At 41.1% G+C, this 21,827-nt stretch overlaps 2 protein-coding genes and 1 non-coding gene across 10 annotated transcripts in view; all 3 read left to right on the plus strand.

The window, feature by feature from the left end:
• Positions 1 to 5,921, plus strand: part of CHD8 (chromodomain helicase DNA binding protein 8) — a 56,455-nt gene extending 50,534 nt beyond the window's left edge. For 7 of the 8 annotated variants that reach the window (XM_060096493.1, XM_060096496.1, XM_060096500.1 and 4 more), the window contains exons 33-38: positions 33 to 184; positions 503 to 805; positions 1,645 to 1,758; positions 1,946 to 2,125; positions 2,526 to 2,642; positions 4,943 to 5,921. In XM_060096493.1, the coding sequence (XP_059952476.1) occupies positions 33 to 184; positions 503 to 805; positions 1,645 to 1,758; positions 1,946 to 2,125; positions 2,526 to 2,642; positions 4,943 to 5,509 (1,433 nt within the window). In that variant the 3' untranslated portion in view covers positions 5,510 to 5,921. The remainder of the gene's footprint in view (positions 1 to 32; positions 185 to 502; positions 806 to 1,644; positions 1,759 to 1,945; positions 2,126 to 2,525; positions 2,643 to 4,942) is intronic. The other variant, XM_060096497.1, reaches the window with a different exon arrangement.
• Positions 1,338 to 1,450, plus strand: LOC132489664 (small nucleolar RNA U6-53/MBII-28). The gene has a single exon (XR_009532057.1). It is a non-coding gene; the product is annotated as a small nucleolar RNA U6-53/MBII-28 (small nucleolar RNA).
• Positions 5,922 to 6,804: 883 nt separating the features above from the next.
• Positions 6,805 to 21,827, plus strand: part of SUPT16H (SPT16 homolog, facilitates chromatin remodeling subunit) — a 34,754-nt gene continuing 19,731 nt past the window's right edge. Inside the window, exons 1-4 of the mRNA XM_060096501.1 lie at positions 6,805 to 7,298; positions 19,649 to 19,741; positions 20,769 to 20,939; positions 21,588 to 21,740. Coding sequence (XP_059952484.1) covers positions 7,233 to 7,298; positions 19,649 to 19,741; positions 20,769 to 20,939; positions 21,588 to 21,740 — 483 coding nt within the window. The 5' untranslated portion in view covers positions 6,805 to 7,232. The remainder of the gene's footprint in view (positions 7,299 to 19,648; positions 19,742 to 20,768; positions 20,940 to 21,587; positions 21,741 to 21,827) is intronic.

Raw genomic sequence — 21,827 nt, forward strand, 5'->3', positions numbered from 1 at the left:
ACCTTTGCTTACACATTCTGTATGCTCTCTAGCTGCTGACCGGTCCCGCTCAAAGCTCTATGATGAAGAAAGTCTCCTGTCCCTCCCTATGTCCCAAGATGGATTCGCAAATGAAGATGGAGAACAAATGACCCCTGAGCTGCTGCTGCTACAAGAAAGACAAAGAGCTTCTGAGTGGCCCAAGGTAACAGCCTCATTCCTGGACACGTTGAGTCTAAAAATACAGTGTGACATATACAGAGAACAAGGAATAATAGATGGTTCTGGGTTTCTTTGATTGTGTTTAGTGCTACATGTTTTTTTCGTGAAACTTCCCAGTTGACTTTGGGATCTGATACTCTTACCTCCCTCCTGTCTGACTTATGATTTTTTTTTGTTTTTTTTGTTTGTTTGTTTTTTGACTTATGATTTTTAATTATCCTGATAATGATGGAACTATTTTTTGTCACAGGATCACATAGCTAGTACTCAGGCCCTAACTGATTTATTTTTCCCCACTCAGGATCGTGTCCTGATAAACCGTATTGACCTCGTCTGCCAGGCCGTACTCTCAGGGAAGTGGCCTTCTAGCCGCCGGAGCCAAGAAATGGTAACAGGAGGAATTTTGGGGCCAGGCAACCATTTGCTAGACAGTCCCTCATTGACTCCAGGAGAATATGGTGACTCTCCGGTCCCCACACCACGAAGTAGCAGCGCAGCTTCCATGGCAGAGGAGGAAGTGTCCGCCGTCACCACAGCAGCAGCTCAGTTCACTAAACTTCGCCGAGGCATGGATGAGAAGGAGTTTACAGTTCAGATCAAAGATGTAAGCTGAGCATCCAGGCACTGGGAAGTGAGGAAGGAGTCTGTAATTCTTGCTGACTAGCTGTCTGAACATAATACTAAGCTCGTTTGGTCCACTGACTTTAAAAATGGGAGGAGAAGAAAAAAGCGCTCACAAAGATCCATTTAGGAAAAGTCACTGCACTAAAGGGAGGGATCTTATCTTGACTTGTATCTCCTGAGGACTAGATTAAAAGAAACCATATCTTTAAAAGAAATTTAATTGACACAAGGGTTCTTTTGAGTGGCTCATTTCTGGAGCCTAGAAACCTACTTTTTAAAAATTGAAATCAAACTGTGGAAAAGCTATTAAAGCGATGCCCAAGTATTATGGGCCTTATTAAGTTAAAAATAAAAAGGAATCATTCCTACTGAAATTAAATCAGTGTTGTTTTATGGATGGAAAATTTTATTTTTCCTGATGCTCTTCCCTAATGAACCCTAGCAGCTGGTCATTAAGTACTCAATAAGAAAAAATTTTGAAATTAGTATGTGACAGGAATATCAGGATTTTGCCCCTGTGATGAGTTGCCATGCTAATACTGAGACATCAGGTAGGGAATCTTTTCCCTGCATTGGGTGGTGTTGTTGAGACAAATTCTACTTCTCTTAAATCTACCTGAGGGGCACTAGGTCAAGAAATGAAATCTAAGGAAAAAATATACGTCTTCTTGTATTTCTAATTTCTACCCATTAGTCAATGGCCTTTCTTCTCACCATCATTGAACCAGAGGATGACCCTTACCCTGAGTCCCCCTAAACTTGGTTTTTATTTTAAAAACATGCCATATGATGTCTTGGGTGGGTGGGTTGTCTTCCTAGGAGGAAGGATTGAAGTTGACATTCCAGAAGCACAAGCTGATGGCTAATGGAGTAATGGGAGATGGACATCCTCTTTTTCATAAGAAGAAAGGGAACAGAAAGAAGCTAGTTGAGGTAAGTGGTAGAGAAAGTCTTTAACATGATGATTAGATAAAATAGTTTTGTTCCCAGTAATTGATGAAGGCAGTTGGGATTGAGGGAGTAGAAGATACTAGTTCGTGGCTACCATTGGCTCTGCTCCCCCTCCCTCCCTCCCCAAAAGAAGAGTATGTGCTCATGGGGGTGGATTCTGGGTTTGCAGCTGGAGGTGGAGTGCATGGAAGAGCCTCATCACCTTGATGTGGACCTGGAGACCCGGATCCCTGTCATCAATAAGGTGGATGGGACTTTGCTGGTGGGTGAGGATGCCCCTCGCCGGGCTGAACTGGAGATGTGGTTACAGGGTCATCCAGAGTTCGCTGTTGATCCCCGATTTCTAGCGGTGAGTGGCAGTTCCATGCAGCAAGATTTAAAGTCATTCCCTTGGTATTTAAGCTGTGTGAGAGGGAGGAAGCATGCCATATATTATGTCATTGTTTCTCCATCGGCAAAATAAGAGTAATTATACTTAGTCTTCCTACTTCACAGAGTTGTTGTGAGGATCAAAATAATGTTACAGTACTTGTTAAACTAAATGCTAGGCAAATATTTACCATTGAACTATTACATAATGACCTAATTTTTTTGGAGAAGTCTGCTTCATGGCAGTTTTCCAGTAGGACTAATCCTTAGTTTATCCACACAATAAGCATTTATGGTCAAAGTAGACACTAGTCCCTTAATGATTACTCCAGAGAAGATTTTTTTATTCCTTTAGGATAACTGCAGCTTTTCTATTGCAGTATATGGAGGATCGCAGAAAACAGAAGTGGCAGAGATGTAAAAAAAATAATAAGGCAGAATTGAACTGTTTGGGAATGGAACCAGTACAGACAGCTAACTCTAGGAATGGAAAAAGGGTGAGTGAGACTTGAGGTATTACCACTCTGTTCCCACACTAGATATGACTAGAGAAATTATTTAATGTTATTTATCTTTTTTCCAGCGTATGTTTGAGAAAATTTATCTTCAGTACACAAATAAAGAAACCATAGTATTTTTACTGGTATTTTTACAGTCTTGTGGCATCGTCATCTCTAGAACAGCATAAAATTCTAAAAGCTAACTTTAACACTTTAAGCATGTTAAAATGTAAGAATTAGTAAGATGTGTTAGAAAATTCAAGGCCTTATCCTGCTGTTCTACTGACTAGGGGATTTTAGGCAGATCCTTTAACTTTTTCAATTTGCATATCCTGAAAAGTTGAGGGTTTTGGAGCAGATAATCTCTTAAAAGTTTTATGATTCTGTATATTTTAGAAGTGATTTGGGGAATTCCCTGGCGGTCCAGTGGTTAGGACTCTGCGCTTTCACTGCTGAGGGCCCGGGTTCAAATCCCTGGTTGGGGAACCTGCAAGCCATACAATGCAGCCAGAAAAAAAAAAAAAGTGATTTGGGACCTATTAAAGAAAACAGTCATGGGGTTTCCCAACATAGAAGAGGTTGAGAACCACTAATAATATGCCAGTAATGGAAAAAGACAGGAAATCATGTTTTATAGTTTATAATAACAATTTTGGTCATGAGTGAATTCCATTATTTTCAGATGTACTTATACTTTTATCATGGTTATAGATTTGGTGGATTAAGAACCCATAATCCTTTCCATCAAAATATAACTGCAAAAGTTTCTCTTGGCTCTGTTTGCCTTACTTTGGACAATAGTCGTATTGTTTAAACATAAACATATATAAATCATGGTTTGGTTTGGTAAGCATTTAAAATGGACTAGCACTTTGTCTACTCACTTTATCTAATCATTCCCATTTGATCTTTTATATACATCTTTATATGTATGTGATATATACATAAAACCACATGGTTTATCTTTCAACAAAATTAATTTCCAAATGAAAAATATCTGTCTTTTGCATTTAACAAATTCTGAGAAGAACATTATTTTGCACATAATATATATTTATTTGTGAGGTGAATTTATAAGGCTTATTTATTATTTTTGTATTGGTGAAAGTGGTTTCATATAAATATCGTTACCATGGAAGAGTGTTTTAATTTACCCTCTTAGCCTCCATGGAACCAAGGGTGTAATTAATACGCAGAATGGTTGATATGGGAGGCTGATGGCGAGGAGGCTGATACCTTCTCTTGTCTTGAATTTAACATTATAGAGCAGCCTGTAAGGAAGGCTTTTCCTCCAGGATTACCTATTTTTACCTCAAGTACTTTTGCACTTCTTTATAGTCAGTTGATAACTCTAAGAAAAAAGATCATAGGAAATCACAGAAAATTATAATGTGATGAGTACAGAATTCTTACTGCAGAATTGATGGCGTATCTAGCACTATATCATTACTGGACCCTACAGTGATTTGGTGCTGTTATAGTGACATTTTAAAGCCTAAACAAATAGAGTTTTGAGATGTTTGTTTTCTCCAGGTCAGAAAGGTCAGGCCTAATAGATTGGGCAAGTCCAGAGACACAGGTACTAATTGTCTGAGTTTATGGCCAGTTTACCCAGTACTGTACTTAGGTCTAGCAAAGTAATAAGTTCCAGCTTCAGAGAACTTAAACAAAATTTATAGTGAGACCATCTAGATGAAGCAATTTAAAATTCAGCAGATATGTAAGTTTTTTTATCAATGTGGAAAAAAAAACGTGTATTTTAGTAAATTTGGTAAGGAGCTACCCCATAATCTTTTTGGTGTTCCGGACATCCAGAATCATAATCTGGTCTATCTTGAGTTTACCCCACTCTGATGCAATAATGGATAGTATTGTAAATGTCAATATTGTCGTGCTGTACTTCACATGGTAAGATCGTGTGAACAGCCTGCCATCAGTAAAGCATACTGTGCAAGTACTGATTCATTCACTGTCGTACTCAGGCCGCTTATTTACAAAGGTGAATAATTTTGAAATGGTTGGCCGGAGTTAAGGTACAGTGTAGTCATGGAGAAAAATCAAAGCTCTGGTTCACATGAGTGTCAGTGTCAAATCCTTGCTCTTGGCTTCAGCATTATATTGCTTCAACCAGCTACATCTTGCTTTTCCTCTTCCCCATTACCATCAAGCCTCATCTGACTGGTTTTGCCCGTGCTAAAGATAGATTCAGTGAAAAAGCATTTGTATGCTAGGACTCCGTTGACTTTTGTTTTTTTTTCCTTCCTTTCTTTTTACTATCTTCTGTTCCTTCGTCCCAGGGTCATCATGCTGAAACAGTGTTCAACCGGGTTTTGCCAGGGCCTATTGCACCGGACAGCAGCAAGAAGCGGGCCCGTAGGATGCGACCAGACCTTTCTAAGATGATGGCCCTGATGCAGGGTGGAGGCACTGGGTCCCTGTCTCTGCATAATACCTTCCAACACAGCAGCAGTGGCCTGCAGTCTGTGTCATCTCTGGGTCACAGCAGTGCCACTTCTGCGTCTTTGCCTTTTATGCCGTTTGTGATGGGTGGTGCAGCATCATCCCCTCATGTAGACTCCAGCACCATGCTTCATCACCACCACCACCACCCCCACCCCCACCATCACCACCATCACCATCCAGGCCTGAGAGCCACTGGCTACCCTTCTTCACCAGCCACTACCACCTCTGGTACTGCCTTGAGGTTGCCACCACTGCAACCTGAGGAGGATGAGGACGATGAGGATGAAGATGATGATGATGATTTATCTCAGGGCTATGATAGCTCAGAAAGGGACTTCTCACTCATTGATGATCCTATGATGCCAGCCAACTCAGACTCCAGCGAAGATGGTGATGACTGAAGCCCCATCATGGTCCCCATCGCTTGGGTGGCTGCTGTATTTTCATTTACTCTGGCCCTTGGACTGTGGAAAAGTGGGAGGGGCAGGGGAGATGTGGGGAAACCCAGGACTCCAGGAGGTGAAAAGGAAAAAGAAAACTTGTACCTGATTGCTTCCAAATTTGAGAGGATTGGCTGGGCAGGGGAACTCCTAAAACAATACCTGACTACTTCCTCGTTTCTGGGGAAGGAAAGGAGACTAGAGCAGCTGATGTGCTCGCCCCTCCCTAGACACCTCCATTAACCACAGACTATGTAGCGCTGGCACTAGCCTCCGGCAGAGCCTGTTCCTGACCGAACTGTGGATACAGCTGGAGGGTCAGGAACTGCTACCTTCCTTCCCCTTGGCATTAATAAATTTAAGTTAATCCTTTCCCACTCTTCCCTTGTTCTATATTTGCTCAAACCCAATATATTAATTTTAAGAGTTGATGTTCACGATGGGTAATTTCAACATCACTTTCCTAAAGTTGCCCTGCTGTGGGCAACACAGAAACCTTTCCTAAAGTTCATTACTGTTCATGCGGAGTTACCTTGGATAGGGCAGACAAGTCATCCGTACTCCATTAAAGGGTTATATATAAGCTTAGGCTCTCCACCTTACCAAAGGCAAGGAAACGATCTAAGCTAAATGGCAGGCAAAATGTTCCAGATTCAAACTCCAAGTTCTTAGAAGAGATGAAAAGGAAGAATTTCGTCAAGACCCACGTACATTTTGTTTCGAATTAAATAACGGTGCTTTGGGGAAGCCTAAGAACCGTGTCACTTCATGAACTGCGGCAAGGGGACTGGCTACCTGGAAGGACGCCGTCACGACTTGGCGGGGAGTGCATTCTATAAATTCCCTCAAGCCATTTGTTTCCTTTGACCCTTTCCCTATCACCCTAGCGCCCAAATGAAGCCTGGGCATTTAATTTCCCTTTCTATGGCGAAGCCCTTCCCCCGTAGCGCTGGCCCTAGTTTAGTCTTACGGGCAGGGTGGGCTCCTCTCCCAGGTTTGAGCTCTCTGTCCGCCCGGAGCCCCTGACCCAGCGTCCTGGCACCGAGGATCCTTCCAGCCCTGAAGCAGCAGAGGCTTTTACTTCCGCACCTTTTCTAGGATAGGAACGGACCGAGTTACGCTGCAGTCTTCCCACTCCTACCCCGCTCTTTCCGCTTCCCCTTCCTTTGGGTGGGGCCACTGCACCCGCGCGCGGCAGCTTGTGTGGGGCGGGGCCGGCACGTCAGGACTCCCGCCTCCTTCGCAGTGCCCAGCGGCGGTCGCCGCCGCTGCCGCCGCCGCCGCCGCCTCCGCCTCGGCAAGGAGTCTGAGGGCCTGGAAACCGCGGCCTGGCAGAAAGTAAGGGCGGGTGCAGGGGGTCACGTGATGACGTCGACTCTCGTGCGGCTGTTACTAAATTGACAAGAAAACCCCGCGAAAATCTGAACAGTTTTTGCGTTACATATTTTGTTGCTTTCCCCACTCTTTTCCATCCTCTCCTCCCCCTAATCTCCGAAGGAAGGATTTTAAAAAATAAAAATAAAAGAATCCCAAGCGCTGCTGGGACCCGGAAGCGGAAAGGGCATCTTTGAGGTCGATACTTCCGGGTCACAGGGAGAGTGCGGGATTCCAGGGCCGAGAGAGGGTGGCGGAGCCGGGACCTCGCGTGATTCTCGGAACCCGAGGAGGAGCGGCGTCTGTGGCTATGGCTGTAACTCTGGACAAAGACGCTTATTACCGGCGAGTGAAGAGACTGTACAGCAATTGGAGGGTGAGATAGATCCCGTAATTTTCCCTAGGGAGCCCCTTTTGCCATCCCATAATAACCCCGTTTCTCGGCGCCTTTTTTCCCCTTTCCGTCGGTAATTCCCGGGTTCAGTGTCGCGCCGCTTTAGTTGCTCCAGGATCATTCACCGCAGGCGGCTCCGAGCGCCGCCCAGTAACAGGGAATCCCCCCGGCAATCACCCTGCCCTGCGGCCACCACCATCTTCCCTGCGTGCCAGCCCCCGTCATGCATAACAACCACCTCTCGTAGTTTCTTCCCGCCCTAGGAGAGGCATCATCATCCTTCCCTCCCACTCCGTGATCAAGTCTTGCTGCCCCCTCCTGCAGTGTTCGCACACACCCACGCACTCGCTCTGTCCTCCCAGAATCACAGTGTTGCGCCCTAGGTCCCGCCAGAATTACAACCATTTCGTCAAGGATGGATGGAGGGTCCAAGAGAATGTGAATCGGGCTCTTGGCGTTTATCGTTTGCGGGGCTGTTGCTGGAGTTAAAAAAAGAAATACTGCTCACGCGCAACCGCCTCATGTTCTAGGCCCTGCTGTGGGCAACACAGAAACCTAACGCTGAAAACCTGCAGGCTTTAGTTAATACAAAAAACGATGTGTTGCCTAAAACCTCATTAGTTTTCCTCCTTGGTTGAGTATCCGGGGCACGTGTTCAGAAAAAGAGCTGTTGCAGTTCCCAGTCTTTTAGGGATTGGGCATTTTTGCTGCTTGAAAAAGTCCCCAGTTAACGATTTTACTTTTATGCTGGTAACTTATCAATTCAAACATTTGATTGCATCCTGTGGTGCATTCTGAGCTATCTAGGTTAAGCCTGGCTTCTGAACTCTGTCATTCAGGGAAGATAAAACTAACGAAGACTTTTTCAAATCTGAAAAGCGTCCTGACAAAAATGATCAGTTCTGATTTCAGCATTGTAAATTGCCTTTCAAACTGATCTTCTAAAAACCAAGCTATTAAAATTGGTCATTTCCCTAGCATTCATATTAAAGGTACCCGTGCATGTTTCATCTTTTGAGCATAAATGCATTAGATAATTGAGAATAAAATGGGTTCTTTGCATTTTATGAGAAGCAAAAATAAGGACTCTGCTAGGCAAAAGCCGAACTTAAATTTTATTTTAAAAATTTTTATTGGTTAATTTCTACCAGATGTTTTTACAGTTTCTCTGTCTCATTTTAAAGTTTGAATGTGATCCGTATTAGAAAAACTTTCTAAATGCCCAGATATTTCCTAAAATATTATTGTACAAGTAGTCATCAAAAGCCCTCTCTTCCACCCATAGACCCCAAAATTACACACCTTTGCTGTGGTGGTTGCTTCTAGTCCCAGTGATTCAGAGTTTATCAAATTATCCTCTCTAGACCATGTATGGAAGCTAAGATTAATTTAGAGTTCAAAGCTCCTCTACATGATAGGTGAATGCAAAGCATGAAACTAGGAAAAGCTTGAGGCCTGGAGACAGATTGGCAAACTTAATGTCAAATGACAGTTTTTAAATCCATGAAAGTTATTGGCCCCCATTTTTTTGTTTGCTTCTCAGAAATCATTAAAATTTATCTTGGCCCTCCTGTCATTTGAAAGGAGCATGTTAGACTTTAATAAGATCTTGGTGTTACAAAGTTACAAGCCAAATCAATATAAAAATGTACTCATTAGCAAAATTTGTGGTGTATCATTATGAAAAATCTTATTTGAATAGACTTTCTGCTTTTTTATACCTGTAAATTTTAACAACTATGCCTAGAACCCACCTGTAGAATTTCTTTATGCATTGTTGTTCCAGGTTGCAGTACTTTGATTCTGATCTGCTTAACCAAAGATCATAGTTTTCTGGGATAAGTTCTGGTTGCTTATCCTCTTAGCTGCAGCAGGAAAATAGTGAAATGTACAGGTGCAAGCTATATTTGTTTTTCTACACTATTTTTTTTTTGAATAAGAAAACTGGCATTGAAATGAGAATAACTTGAAGTTAACTATAGAAATTCCAAGCCTTGTGTTGTCAGCTCCCATCTGCAAAGAAATCTCTGTTACAACAAAAATTAACTGAAAGATTAGTTTGGGCTCCACAACCACTTTTAATTAATTAATTAATTATTTGATTGCGTTGGGGTTTTGTTGCTGCATGCAGGCGTTCTCTAGTTGCGGGAAGGGGGGGCGACTCTTGGTTGCGGTGCAAGGGCTTCTCATTGCAGTGGCTTCTCTTGTTGCAGAGCACAGGCTCTAGGCGCGCAGGCTTCAGTGGTTGTGGCACACGGGCTTAGTTGCTCCGCGGCATGTGGGATCTTCCCGGACCAGGGCTCGAACCCGTGTCCCCTGCATTGGCAGGTGGGTTGTTAACCACTGCGCCACCAGCAGAGTCCCCCACACCCACTTTTAAGTTTTAGATACCCTTAAGCATTAGCCTCTCAGAACTGTGTGGGTGCTTGTGGTAGCTCCAACGGTCTTCAACTGCCTAGAGTTATAGAGCACCAAAAGGCTACCAACCTTTTTTTTTTCTTTTTCGTTTTTTAAATAAGAGTAGGAGCTAATGTGTTTCCTGATCTCATCTATGCAAGTTGAGTTTGGCTAAGGTACATTTTGTGAGGCTATTGTAACTAAGATGTACCTCTTAATCACAATTTTCATAACTAACATCCCCCAAACAGTTGCAGTATCATACATTTCTGTTTGAGTAGAAATTTCTAAAGCATTAAACGTTATACCTGAGTAAAAAGTGTCATTTTAGGAATAAGAAAATGGGCCCAGCCAGAAATGAAACAGGAGACCTCCATAGTGACTAAAACTTACTATTTATGACTCTTTCTGGATGTTTGAGTCTAGTCTAGTCTAGTCCTGCCTCTCATTTTTTAAAAATTAATTAATTAATTAAATTTATTTTTGGCTGCAATGGGTCTTCCTTACTGCGTGCGTGCTTTCTCTGGTTGCGGCGAGCGGGGGGCTACTCTTTGTGGTGCGTGGGCTTCTCGTTGCGGTGGCTTCTCTTGTTGCGGAGCATGGGCTTTAGGCGCAGGCTTCAGTAGTTGTGGCTCGGGCTCTAGAGCACAGGCTCAGTAGTTGGGGAGCACAGGCTTAGTTGCTCCGCGGCATGTGGGATCTTCCCGGACCAGGGCTTGAACCCTTGTCCCCTGCATTGGCAGGAGGATTCTTAACCACTGCGCCACCAGGGAAGCCCGCCTGTCATTTTTTAAAATGAGAACTGCTCGGAGCAGAAAGGGTTTGCAGCACCTGTCTGTTCTGCTTTAGAGAACCCCAGGTGATGGTATTGGATCATGAGCGTCAGCTGGGGGCTTCTCCTCTGTCTTCTTATACTTACCGGGTCCATATTCAGGGTTTCCCAGCCTTTTCATGATTGTGATTGTTTTTAACCAAGTGATAGGATTAGTACTGCATAGGGTACAAGGGGGTAGGTTACCCACCATCCTGGGGTCCCAGCTGCTTTGAGAGCTGAGAGAATACTGTATCCATGCACACCTATGACTCATTTGAGACCTACCTATTAGGACATCCTGCTGTGTGTGTGTGAACCCTGACTTCAGTCATCTGCCTTTTAACCCAAAAGAATTCCATAAAAAATCAGAATAGCAGCTGTTTTCAAAAGGAATGCTGATCCATTGCATTCATTCATATGGTGCTGCACTACTGGTCAGGACTGAGGAGTGAGTGGCTCCAGCCTCAAAAAGGAAGTTTGTGCCTGTGGAGAAAACTAATAACCTATAGTGTCAGTGTTTCTCTTGAGTGGCAATTTCTGGCTCTTTGCTGATTTTTGTTGTGGACAAGTTTCTTGTTCTGGATTGCTCTCTAAGTAAGACTAGGCAGTAATCTTTTGTGGCTTAGGAAGGTTCTTTAAAATATGGGCAGTTTCCATACTACTTTCAACAAATAACGGCTTGCTTCTACCCATCTCAGTTCGTTATGGCTCATTTATCTCTGGCGTGAGCTAGAGAAAGGTTTAAATAATGCTTTGGTTTCTTGAGTGAAGAGGAAGGCTAGATGGAAGTACATGCCCGGGCAGGTTAGGATTCATTTATTCTTGCTTACTCAAATTTTTATTTATTTTTTATCACTGTTACCAAGTGCAGTGCCTGGCGTGTAGTAGGCACTCAGTGAATGATGGTAACTTGATTTCTGAGCTCTCATGCATTCCTTTCTTGGTTTGAAGAGATTTTTATAGAGACTGTACTCAGGGTGATCATAAGTCCTGCCTTTCCTGAAACTGTTCACCTGTTGTACATATGTAATTAATGGCATACTTTTTTATTCTCAAAATTGTCTCGGTTTGGGTGATGAATTAGATCGGTATCTTAGCTATAACTAGAGACTTCAAAAATGTTTCGTGTTTTAATACAGTACCCCTTTGGTTCAAAGGAAGATAGTTGTTCCTCTGCTGCAGTATTTCCCCAACTTTTATCATTCCGATACCACCCTCACAATTTTTGCCGATTCCTTACCACTTATATTATTTACCTTGCACTTTAAAAAATCAGTTTTAATCAAGTAATACATACATAGGTTTTTTTTTTTTTTTTTTTTTTTTTGCGGTATGTGGGCCTCTCACTGCTGTGCTCTGGACGTGCAGGCTCAGCGGCCATGGCTCACGGGCCAAGCCGCTCCACAGCATGTGGGATCTTCCCAGACCGGGGCACGAACCCGTGTCCCCTGCATCGGCAGGCGGACTCTCAACCACTGCGCCACCAGGGAAGCCCCATACATAGGTTTTAAAAAACCAAATAGTTCTAACAGCCTTAACAAAAAACAGTCACCTGACCCAGAAGCACCCACTTTCCAGTTCTTCACTTTCTTTCATATTTTGAAGTAATATCTATATACTGCTATTTCTTGATTTATCAGTTGTAGATATTAACTCTTGTTTTGATAGATTAGGATTGAAATTTAACTGTCTTATACCATCATATTCATTCCAGCTTCCCTACCTCCTGACACTTCCTGTAAATTTTCTTCTTGACACAGTTATGAAAAACTTCAACATACAGAAAGGTAAAAGAAATTTCCAGTAAGAACCCATGTACCCCCACCTAGTTTACACAATTAATATTTTATCATACTTGCTTTATCACATATCCATCCCTCTTGGTAAGTTTTTTTCCCCAAAAAGTTTTAGTAAACTCAGTCAGTTTACATTGTTATGCTCATGCAACTATTTTCACTGCTGGGCGAAGCAGTAGAGTACAATTAATTACCTTTCCTTTTCTCTGCAGTTTTTCATTTTTCCTGGCATTAATGATTACTTCAATTTCTCTCCTCTTTTAAATGTCCCTAGCCCTAATTTTTTTCCTGCAGATCTGTCATAGTCTCATCAATTTTTTATTCTAAAATTTTCACACTCATGAGATATTTTATTAAGTCTGTGTTTGTTTTTTAAATACCACCAACACCCACCCACCCACCCACTCAGCCTTACATTATTCTGCTCTATCTGTACGGGTTGCTCTCTAGGCCTGTTGAACCTTGGAACTTTCCAGTGTCCCCTGTATCCTACAGTCCATATCTTGATTTTTTTTCCTTTGTTTTGTTAGAGCATTTCTCTAAGAGCTTCTTAGGAAAGAATACAGAGAATAGATGTTTCTTGAGCCCTTATGTGTCTTAAAAAGTTTTATTCTGTCTCCACTTTTGGTTAATAATATAGTTCAGTGGGTATAAAATTCAAGGTTGAAAATCTCTGAGAATTCTGCTCAGAATTTTGAAGCTATTTGTCAGCCTTCAAGCTTTCAGTCTTACTTTTGAGAAGAAGGCTGATGTGATTCTATTTCCTGTTCCAATATATGTGGCCTATTGTTCTCTGTAAAACATCTCTTTATTCCTTGTGTTTTGAAATTTCACTGCCCTGGTATGAGTCTTTCCCCCCCACCCCCGTTGCATTGAGTTGGGAAGTGGGGGGCCATTTTAGTCTCAAGACTCACATCCGTCAGTGCTGGAATTTTGCATTCATTGATCATTTTCTCCCCATTTCCTCAGTGATCTGGTTTATTTTCCCGCTGAAATTCCGATTTAGTAAGGTTTAGACCTTTTGGCTTAAATTTATTATCTTTCCATTTCATTTCCTGTCTCTTTATCTTCTACTTCCAGATACTGTTTCTTAACTTTATTTTACTACTTTTTATTGAATTTTTTTTTGTCCCCTATTCTTTTCTCGTTTCATGGATGTACTATATTTATTTCTCTTATAGAGGATGTTTTATTTAATTTTTATTTTCTGTCCTCGGCCATGCCTGTTTCCTCTGGATTTCTTTGCTTTCTCTCTTACATGAAGGACACTTCACAAAAATCAAAATGAGGCTTGGCTACCCATTTGTATTAAGAATAAGGTAATAAGAAACTGGTGGGAAGCTCTGCATGAATAGGGTCTCTCAACTAGTAGAGAGGGGTTACGATAGAGTGAATAGGTTAGCTTATTCGATGAAGAACCCCCAGATACTGACAGTATCTGAAGTTTTTTCTCTGAATTCAGTGATGCTCAAAGACAAGTCCTCTAATTCTTGTCTTTGGGGCAGTTGTTGTCATTCAGAAAACAGACTTTCATTTAATTCCTCAGCATTTAGTACTTGCCTTCTGCTGGGCCTAGTATCTAGAGCCTTTTTGAGCTCCTTTCTCCAGAGGATAAATTAAGTCTCTTTGCGGAAGGATTAGGAGTTGTCTCAGGGCTTCCGAGAACTGGGGACTTAAGCTTGCTGACCAGACCTTCTGTTCTTAGCTCTGAACTTATCCGTGTTCAATATGTCCCTTTCCTCTTCTCTAATACTTGGTGCCTCCCGAGCCCTGAGCCCATTAGGGCTCTATGAGATACGCACACTTAACATCAATATCTTCTGGCTGAGAATGCTTGTCGGGCACTTAGTCATTTACCACTCTCTGTCATCTTTTCATCTTCCAAAAAATTCTTTAACCTTAATACATCCAGAGAACATACTTTATATCACTGTAAATGGACAGTTGTGTCACTTTCCAAAAATAAAAAATTGCTGTTAAAAAATAAAGATAATGTAAGCACAATTGATATTATTAAATTGTAATTTTTTAGGTTATATTTTTAAAGGTTATATTATTCCATTTATAGTTATAAAAGATCGGCTGTATTCCCTGTGCTATACAATATGTCCTTATAGTTTGTTTATTTTATACAGTAGTTTGCACGTCTTAACCGCTTACCCCTATTTTTTCCCTCCCCACTGGTAACCACTAGTTTGTTTTCTATATCTGTGAGTCTGTTTCATTATAGTCACGAGTTTATTTTTTAGCTTTCGCATGTAAGTTATATCATACAGTATTTGTATTTCTCTGACTTTTTTCACTAAGCATGATACCTTCTAAGTCCATCCATGTTGTCGGAGATGGAAAAATTTCATTCCTTTTTATGGCTGAGTGTAATATTCCTGTGTGTGTGTGTGTGTGTGTGTACACGTACACCCCACATCCTTATCCATTCATCTGTTGATAGACACTTAGGTTGCTTCCATATCATGGCTATTGTAAATAATGCTGCAGTGGACATTGGGGTGCATATATCTTTTTTTCTTTTTGGCTGCGTTGGGTATTTGTTGCCGCGTGCGGGCTTTCTCTAGTTGAGGCGAGCGGGGGCTACTCTTTGTTTCAGTGCCTGGGCTTCTCATTGGGGTGGCTTCTCTCATTGCAGAGCACGGGCTCTAGGCACATGGGCTTCAGTAGTTGTAGTGCGTGGGCTTAGTTGCTCCGCGGTATGTGGGATCTTCCCAGACCGGGAATCGAACCCGTGTCCCCTGCATTGGCAGGCGGATTCTTAACCACTGCACCACCCCATATATGCCTACTGGGCAAGGGCTCACTCTGAAGCCAGACTGCCTGGGCTTGAATCCATGACCCCACCACTTATTGTGACCCAACCTCTCTGTGCTCCAGTCTCCTCCATCTTCACATCTATAAGTGTTGCTGTGAGAATTAAATGAGCTAATGTGTATAAGGTACTTAGAATAGTGCCTAGCCCACAGTAACTACTATATGTTTCCCACTATTATTAAAGACTGAAATGTAGAAGAAACACAGGCAAAACACTCTTTGACATAAATCATAGCAATACTTTTTTTGGATCTGTCTCCTAAAGTAAAGGAAATAAAAGCAAAAATAAACAAATGAGGTCTTGATTTGGGGTTTTGAATGTGATGATGCATACTACAGCTAAAGTTTTATTGTAGATTACATACAGAAAGTGCTTTCTCAGTAAATACTGTTCCCATCTGAAACACCTGTTTCAGCAACACTTGAGTGTTAAGTGGACAAGACAGACTGGAAATTGGCAGGCTTTGGAGACAGAAAGGGTTTGGTGGATGTTGAGAGTCTGCACACCCGGGGTCACTGCTGCAAAATGGTTCATCTAGAAAGTCCAGATTTGACAGGGGCTCAAGTCTGAGTCCTAAAGACCTCCCCAGCAGAAGAGGTCACATGGGAATCTGGAGCCGGTTAAGCAGCAGAGTTGAGCAAGCAGATTATTAAAAATCTCCCACAGTTTCAGAAGACTGTTTGCAGATGTAACCTGTATAAGGCATTTGTACTCCTCATAAGGTTTGAAAATACAAAGTAGTGCCCCAGATTTTGCTGTGAAAATGTTTGGCTTTACTGTAATCCTTTTCATTGAATCACATTGTAAGAAAAAATTTATTTAAATTTATTATCTTTAGATATTCTGCTGTTATTTATTTTTTCTGATGTTAGAGCCCACTGGTGTTTGTAAAGAATCAATCAAGAATATTCTATGAAATGGTCAAAGTACATGGGTTCCAAGAGAAATTAGGATTCATCCTCTTACCTTTTTGATGGGCAGTGGAAAACCAGGCATTTTATATTCATTGAAATCCTGGAGATTTTGATGGATTTGTTTCCCCTATCTTCATAAAAAAGCTGAATACGTGGGCCTTTTTTTCTCTTTCCCTATTTTCAATTATATTGAGATCCCTTTATATGGTTTTCCCATGTTATTAATGATTAAGTTACATAATTATATTCTTCATATGCTTTTTTTTCTTTTGGCTGCGTTGGGTCTTCGTTGCTGTGTGTGGACTTTCTCTAGTTGTCGTGAGCAGGGGCTGCTCTTCGTTGTGGTGCGCAGGCTTCTCATTGCAGTGGCTTCTCTTGTTGTGGAGCACGGGCTCTAGGTGCACGGGCTTCAGTAGTTGTGGCGCACGGGCTTAGCTCCTCCGTGGCATGTGGGATCTTCCCAGACCAGGGATTGAACCTGTGTCCCCTGCATTGGCAGGCAGATTCTTAACCACTGTGCCACCAGGGAAGTCCCTCTTCATATACTTTTAAAAAATTTATTACGAAAATTTTGAATTTTCGTACGTGTTTTTTTTTGCTAAAAAATTTTGACTCAACCAAGATTTCAAGTATCAAAAAATACTGAAAGAGACTTTTTGGTTAGTTTCAGTGGTGTTTTTTGTAGACAGATGTTTAGGAAATATATGTCAGTAGCCAGAACACATAAGCATTAAATATAAGGGAATACCTGTTGCTAATTTTGGGAGGTTATCAAGGTACTAGTAATTCTAGTGCCACAAAATCCCATAGTTGGAATGCATGTAGCAAAATTTTGGGGAGGAGAGAATATTTGATGCCAGAGTTAGTGTTAATATATGTTGTAGGAATCATAGCACAGTGGTTCTCAAACTCTTTGATATCAGGACCCCTTTACGTTCTTAAATTATTCAGGTCCCCACAAAGCATTTCTTTGTATGGGTTGTATCAAGTACATAAAGAAATTTAGCTTCATACATACATGAAGCTGGAAAAGGGAGAAATTTTAATAACCTTTTCAGATAATTATGGATATTCTTTGTTATTACTACACTAAAAGTCTGGAAGTGGTAATCTCTTGAAAGTTAGTTGTAATGTGGAATCTAAAACCACAGCAGTGAACTTTTCATACTCAAGTTATGGGTCTGTCTTGCACCTTTGATCCTTTACCCATGGATGATTTTGTAACATGCGTTGCTTATTTGGAAAATATTGGTTCCCTCAGTTGTACCGATCCGGTAAATGTACACATTTCATTTTATGATATTGGAGAATCGTGTATGTTAATATCACCACCGATATCAGAAAAGTCTTGAGTAAGTAGAGAAGCTGTCAAGTTCACAATGGTGGGTACAAGTTTTTCAAAATTTTGATTTTTGCTTGAAAACTCGAATTTCATCATTGACAACATGTTTGTCATTTGTTTTCCTTGAAGTGATAGGCTCACTTAATTCATTTTCAAGAAAATGTATGCCAGATGCCCAACTCAGTTTAAATGGCTGGTTCAGGGCTTCCCTGGTGGCGCAGTGGTTGAGAGTCCGCCTGCCGATGCAGGGGACACGGGTTCGTGCCCCGGTCCAGGAGGATCCCACATGCTGCGGAGCGGCTGGGCCCGTGAGCCATGGCCGCTGAGCCTGTGCGTCCAGAGCCTGTGCTCCGCAACGGAAGAGGCCACAACAGTGAGAGGCCCGCGTACCGCAAAAAAAAAAAAAAAGGCTGGTTCAGTTTGTTACTCAAGTAATTATACAAGTGCTTTTCCTTGAGACAACCATCATACTTCAGTTTGCACACAGAAGTGCTTTGTGTGTACTTCCCATTGCTTTACACAGAATATTAAAAAGACATACACTCAAGGGTTAAGATTTCATAATATTAATCATTTTTACCGTGTCAAGGACATTTTTTAGTGAAACTGGATTTTTTTCCTATGAGTGTGTGATAGTGAAGAACATAGTTTGGTGCCACTGCCTTGGTGCTGGAGCAAATGGTTATCTGCATGCAAAATAATGAAGTTAGGCCCCTTCCTCACACCGTACACAAAAATTTACTCAAAAATGAGTCATAGATCTAAATATAAGAGCTAAAACTATAAAACTGTTGTAGAAGAAAGTATAGGTAAGTCTTCATGTCCTTGTGTTAGGCAAAGCCACCTTAGATATGACATCAAAAGCACGAGAAAAAAAGAATTCAGACTTCTTTAAAATTAAAAACTTTTGTGCTTCAAAGGACAACATCATTACGAAAGTGAAAGAAAACCCACTGAATGGGAGAAAATAATGCAAATCATATCTGGTAAGAGACTTATATCTAGAACATAAAAATAACTCTTAAAGCTTAGTAATAAAGCAGTAACCCAGTTACAGAATGGGCAAAGGATCTGAATACACACTTCTCCAGAAAGGGTATACAGATCGTCAGGAATCATGTGAATGGGGACTCAGTCAACATCATTAGCCATTAGGCAAATGCAAATCAAAACTACAGTGAGATACTACTTCATACCCATTGGGTAGCTATATAAATAATAAAATAATAAAAAAGATAACAAGTGTTGGTCAGCATGTGGAGAAAGTGGAACCCTCATACGTTACTATTGGGAATGTAAAATAGTGCAGGCACTTTAGAAAACAGTCTGGTGTTTCCTCAAAAAGTTAAACATAGGGCTTCCCTGGTGGCGCAGTGGTTGAGAGTCCGCCTGCCGATGCAGAGGACACGGGTTCGTGCCCTGGTCCAGGAAGATCCCACATGCCGCGGAGCGGCTGGGCCTGTGAGCCATGGCCGCTGGGCCTGCGCGTCGGAGCCTGTGCTCCGCAATGGGAGAGGCCACAGCGGTGAGAGGCCCGCGTACCGCAAAAAAAAAAAAAAAGTTACAGTTACCATTATAACCAGCAATCCCTCACCTAGATATATACTCAAGAGAAATATGTGCACACAGAAACTTCCGTGAATGTTTATAGCAGCATTATTCATAGTAGCCAAAAGATGGAAACAACCCAAATATCAAACAACTGATGAATGGATACAATGTGGTATATCCACATAATGGAATGTTACTCAGCAATAAAAAGGAATGTGGTATTAATACATACTACAACACAGATGAACCTTGAAAGCATGTTAAATGAAAGAAGCCAGACACAAACGCCACATATTATGATTCCATTTATATGAAATGCCCAGAATAGACAAACCCTTAGGGACAAATGAGATTAGTGGTTGCCTAGGGCTGGGGGGAGATGGATAATTATTGCTAATGGGTTTTTGGGGGGAGGATGAAAATGTTCTAAAATTTGTGATAGCTGCATAACTAAATACCCTGAAAACCACTGAACGGTACACTTAAAGTGGGTGAATTGTATGTGAATTCTGTCTCAGAAAGCTGTTTTAAAAAGGAGTAAGTGATGGCTGTGAGGTTGCCAGGCAAATATGTACCTTAAACTTAGAATTTCTGTTAGGAAAAAATTACACATATCTAGGGTAAATACTGAAGTTTGTATTCCTGTTTTGCTAGTGTGAAAGAAAATGAACAAATTACTTCCTCTGCTTTTCAGAAAGGAGAGGATGAGTATGCCAACGTTGATGCCATTGTTGTATCGGTGGGTGTTGATGAAGAAATCGTTTATGCCAAATCAACTGCCTTACAGGTGAGAAGTTTACAGCTGTGTTTAGCCCTGAGAGTCATTGAATCAGCTACTGTACTGTTCAATATGGTAGCCGTAGCCACATTAAAGTTTTAACTCCTCAGTCCTAAGTCTCAAGTACTCAGTAATGGCTATCATGTTAGACAGGGGACATATAGAATATTTCTGTCACAAAAAGTTCAGTGAACGGCACTGATTTAGAGCGTAAGGAAAAAGGAAGAGAAGTATATAAATTAGGATGGATTTAACTTTAAATAACAGAAAAATCTAAATAACAGTGGGTTAAAAAAAATATTTCTTTTTCTCTTAGATAGTCTTCAGGGACCCAGGTTTTTTCCCGGTCTCTACTCTGCCATCCATAGAGTATAGCCCTTGTGCTCATTTTGCAAAATTTGCTGCAGCTTCACCCTTATATCTGCATTCCAAGCAAAAAGAATGGAGAGAGGGAATAAAATGGGAGACCCTCCCTCCTTTTTTAAAGAGACTTGCTTGAAGTCCCACAGAACACTTCTACTTATAACTTATTGGCCCAAATTTAATCTAATGGTCATGCTTAGCTACAAGAAAGAATGGGAAATAGGGTCTTTGTGCTGAGCACTTTGCCCAGCTAAAGGTCATGAGTCTCTTTGAGAGAGAAGATATGAGTAATTGGTAGGCAACTAGCAATCTTTGGGGAGCTAGAATGCACAGTTCCCTGAGGTGCTTCTCTGTCTCTTGTTTTATGCATTTCTGTCCTACTAAACAGTAATATACTTCCTATAAACACAAATTATCCAAATGATTTGATGGTCTTTATTATGGAATGTTTCAAACAAATAAAAGTAGATAAAAGAATACATTGAACTCCTGTGTACCCATTATCCAGTAAATTGTCAACTCCTGACCAATCTCATTTCATTTGAATCTACATCCAGGTTCCCCCATTCCAAGATTATTTGGAAGTTAATTCCAGATACCTTAATTTATAAATATGTCTGTGTAAGTACATTAATTTTTTTGTATCTGTACACACTGTTGTCTTTTCCCGTAGACATGGCTCTTTGGTTATGAACTAACTGATACTATCATGGTCTTCTGTGATGACAAAATCATCTTTATGGCCAGCAAGAAAAAAGTGGAGTTCTTGAAACAGATTGCTAACACTAAGGGCAATGAGAATGCTAATGGAGCCCCTGCCATCACACTGCTCATACGAGAAAAGGTCAGAACTAATAAAGAAGGTGTCATAAATGTGAAAGAATGTTTAAAAGTGATAAACAGAAAAGCCTTCTAGGGATTTAAAAAATACAGGGGAAGATTTAGCTGGCCGTCATTTGTTAGTCAGGAAGAAAAGAGCTCAGTAGTCCTGTCAGTTCTGCAGTAAGACAAATGGGTTATGTAATTCTGGTGAACACTAACTTTATCCATTTTTGTCACTGTCAACTTGTTTGTTTTAATCTGAGCGCCTTAATTAGAACAAATAGCTTTAAATATCCTTAAGGAAAATGAGGCATACCTCATTTCCAGTTTTTATAAAATGTAATCTTCTTTGTTATACTGCCCACTTCTCTTCTGAGAAGATTTCTTCTCAAAATGTTGTTCACCTTTGTATTTGAGTTTCTCAGCTGTTCCTGAAGAAAAAGAATAGCCTTCTTAGCTTATATGGTACTTCACTTAAGCATATAAAGATATCCAAAGAAATTTTGCGTTACCTTTTGGTGTGTTATAGTCTGCCCTAAAGAAGTAGGTAGTAGAAGGGGAAATAGAATTTATTCTTTCTGTAGTTTAGAATATTCTCTGCCTAGTACTAGTAGAACATAGATGTCTAATTCTGAAATTGAACCCCTTTTCCTCCCTGTGGCACTGATAGAATGAAAGTAATAAGAGCAGCTTTGATAAAATGATTGAAGCCATTAAAGAAAGCAAGAATGGCAAGAAGATTGGAGTGTTCAGCAAAGACAAATTCCCAGGAGAGTTCATGAAGAGCTGGAATGACTGCCTCAACAAAGAGGGCTTTGACAAAGTAAGAATACTCTTGGAAATAGGCACACTGAGAGTTGAGAAGACAAAATTGTGAGGAGCTTCCATAACAGATAATGCAGAGAATTTG

The sequence above is a fragment of the Mesoplodon densirostris genome, chromosome 4 (assembly GCF_025265405.1).
Source record: "Mesoplodon densirostris isolate mMesDen1 chromosome 4, mMesDen1 primary haplotype, whole genome shotgun sequence".
Taxonomy (NCBI): Eukaryota; Metazoa; Chordata; class Mammalia; order Artiodactyla; family Ziphiidae; genus Mesoplodon; species Mesoplodon densirostris.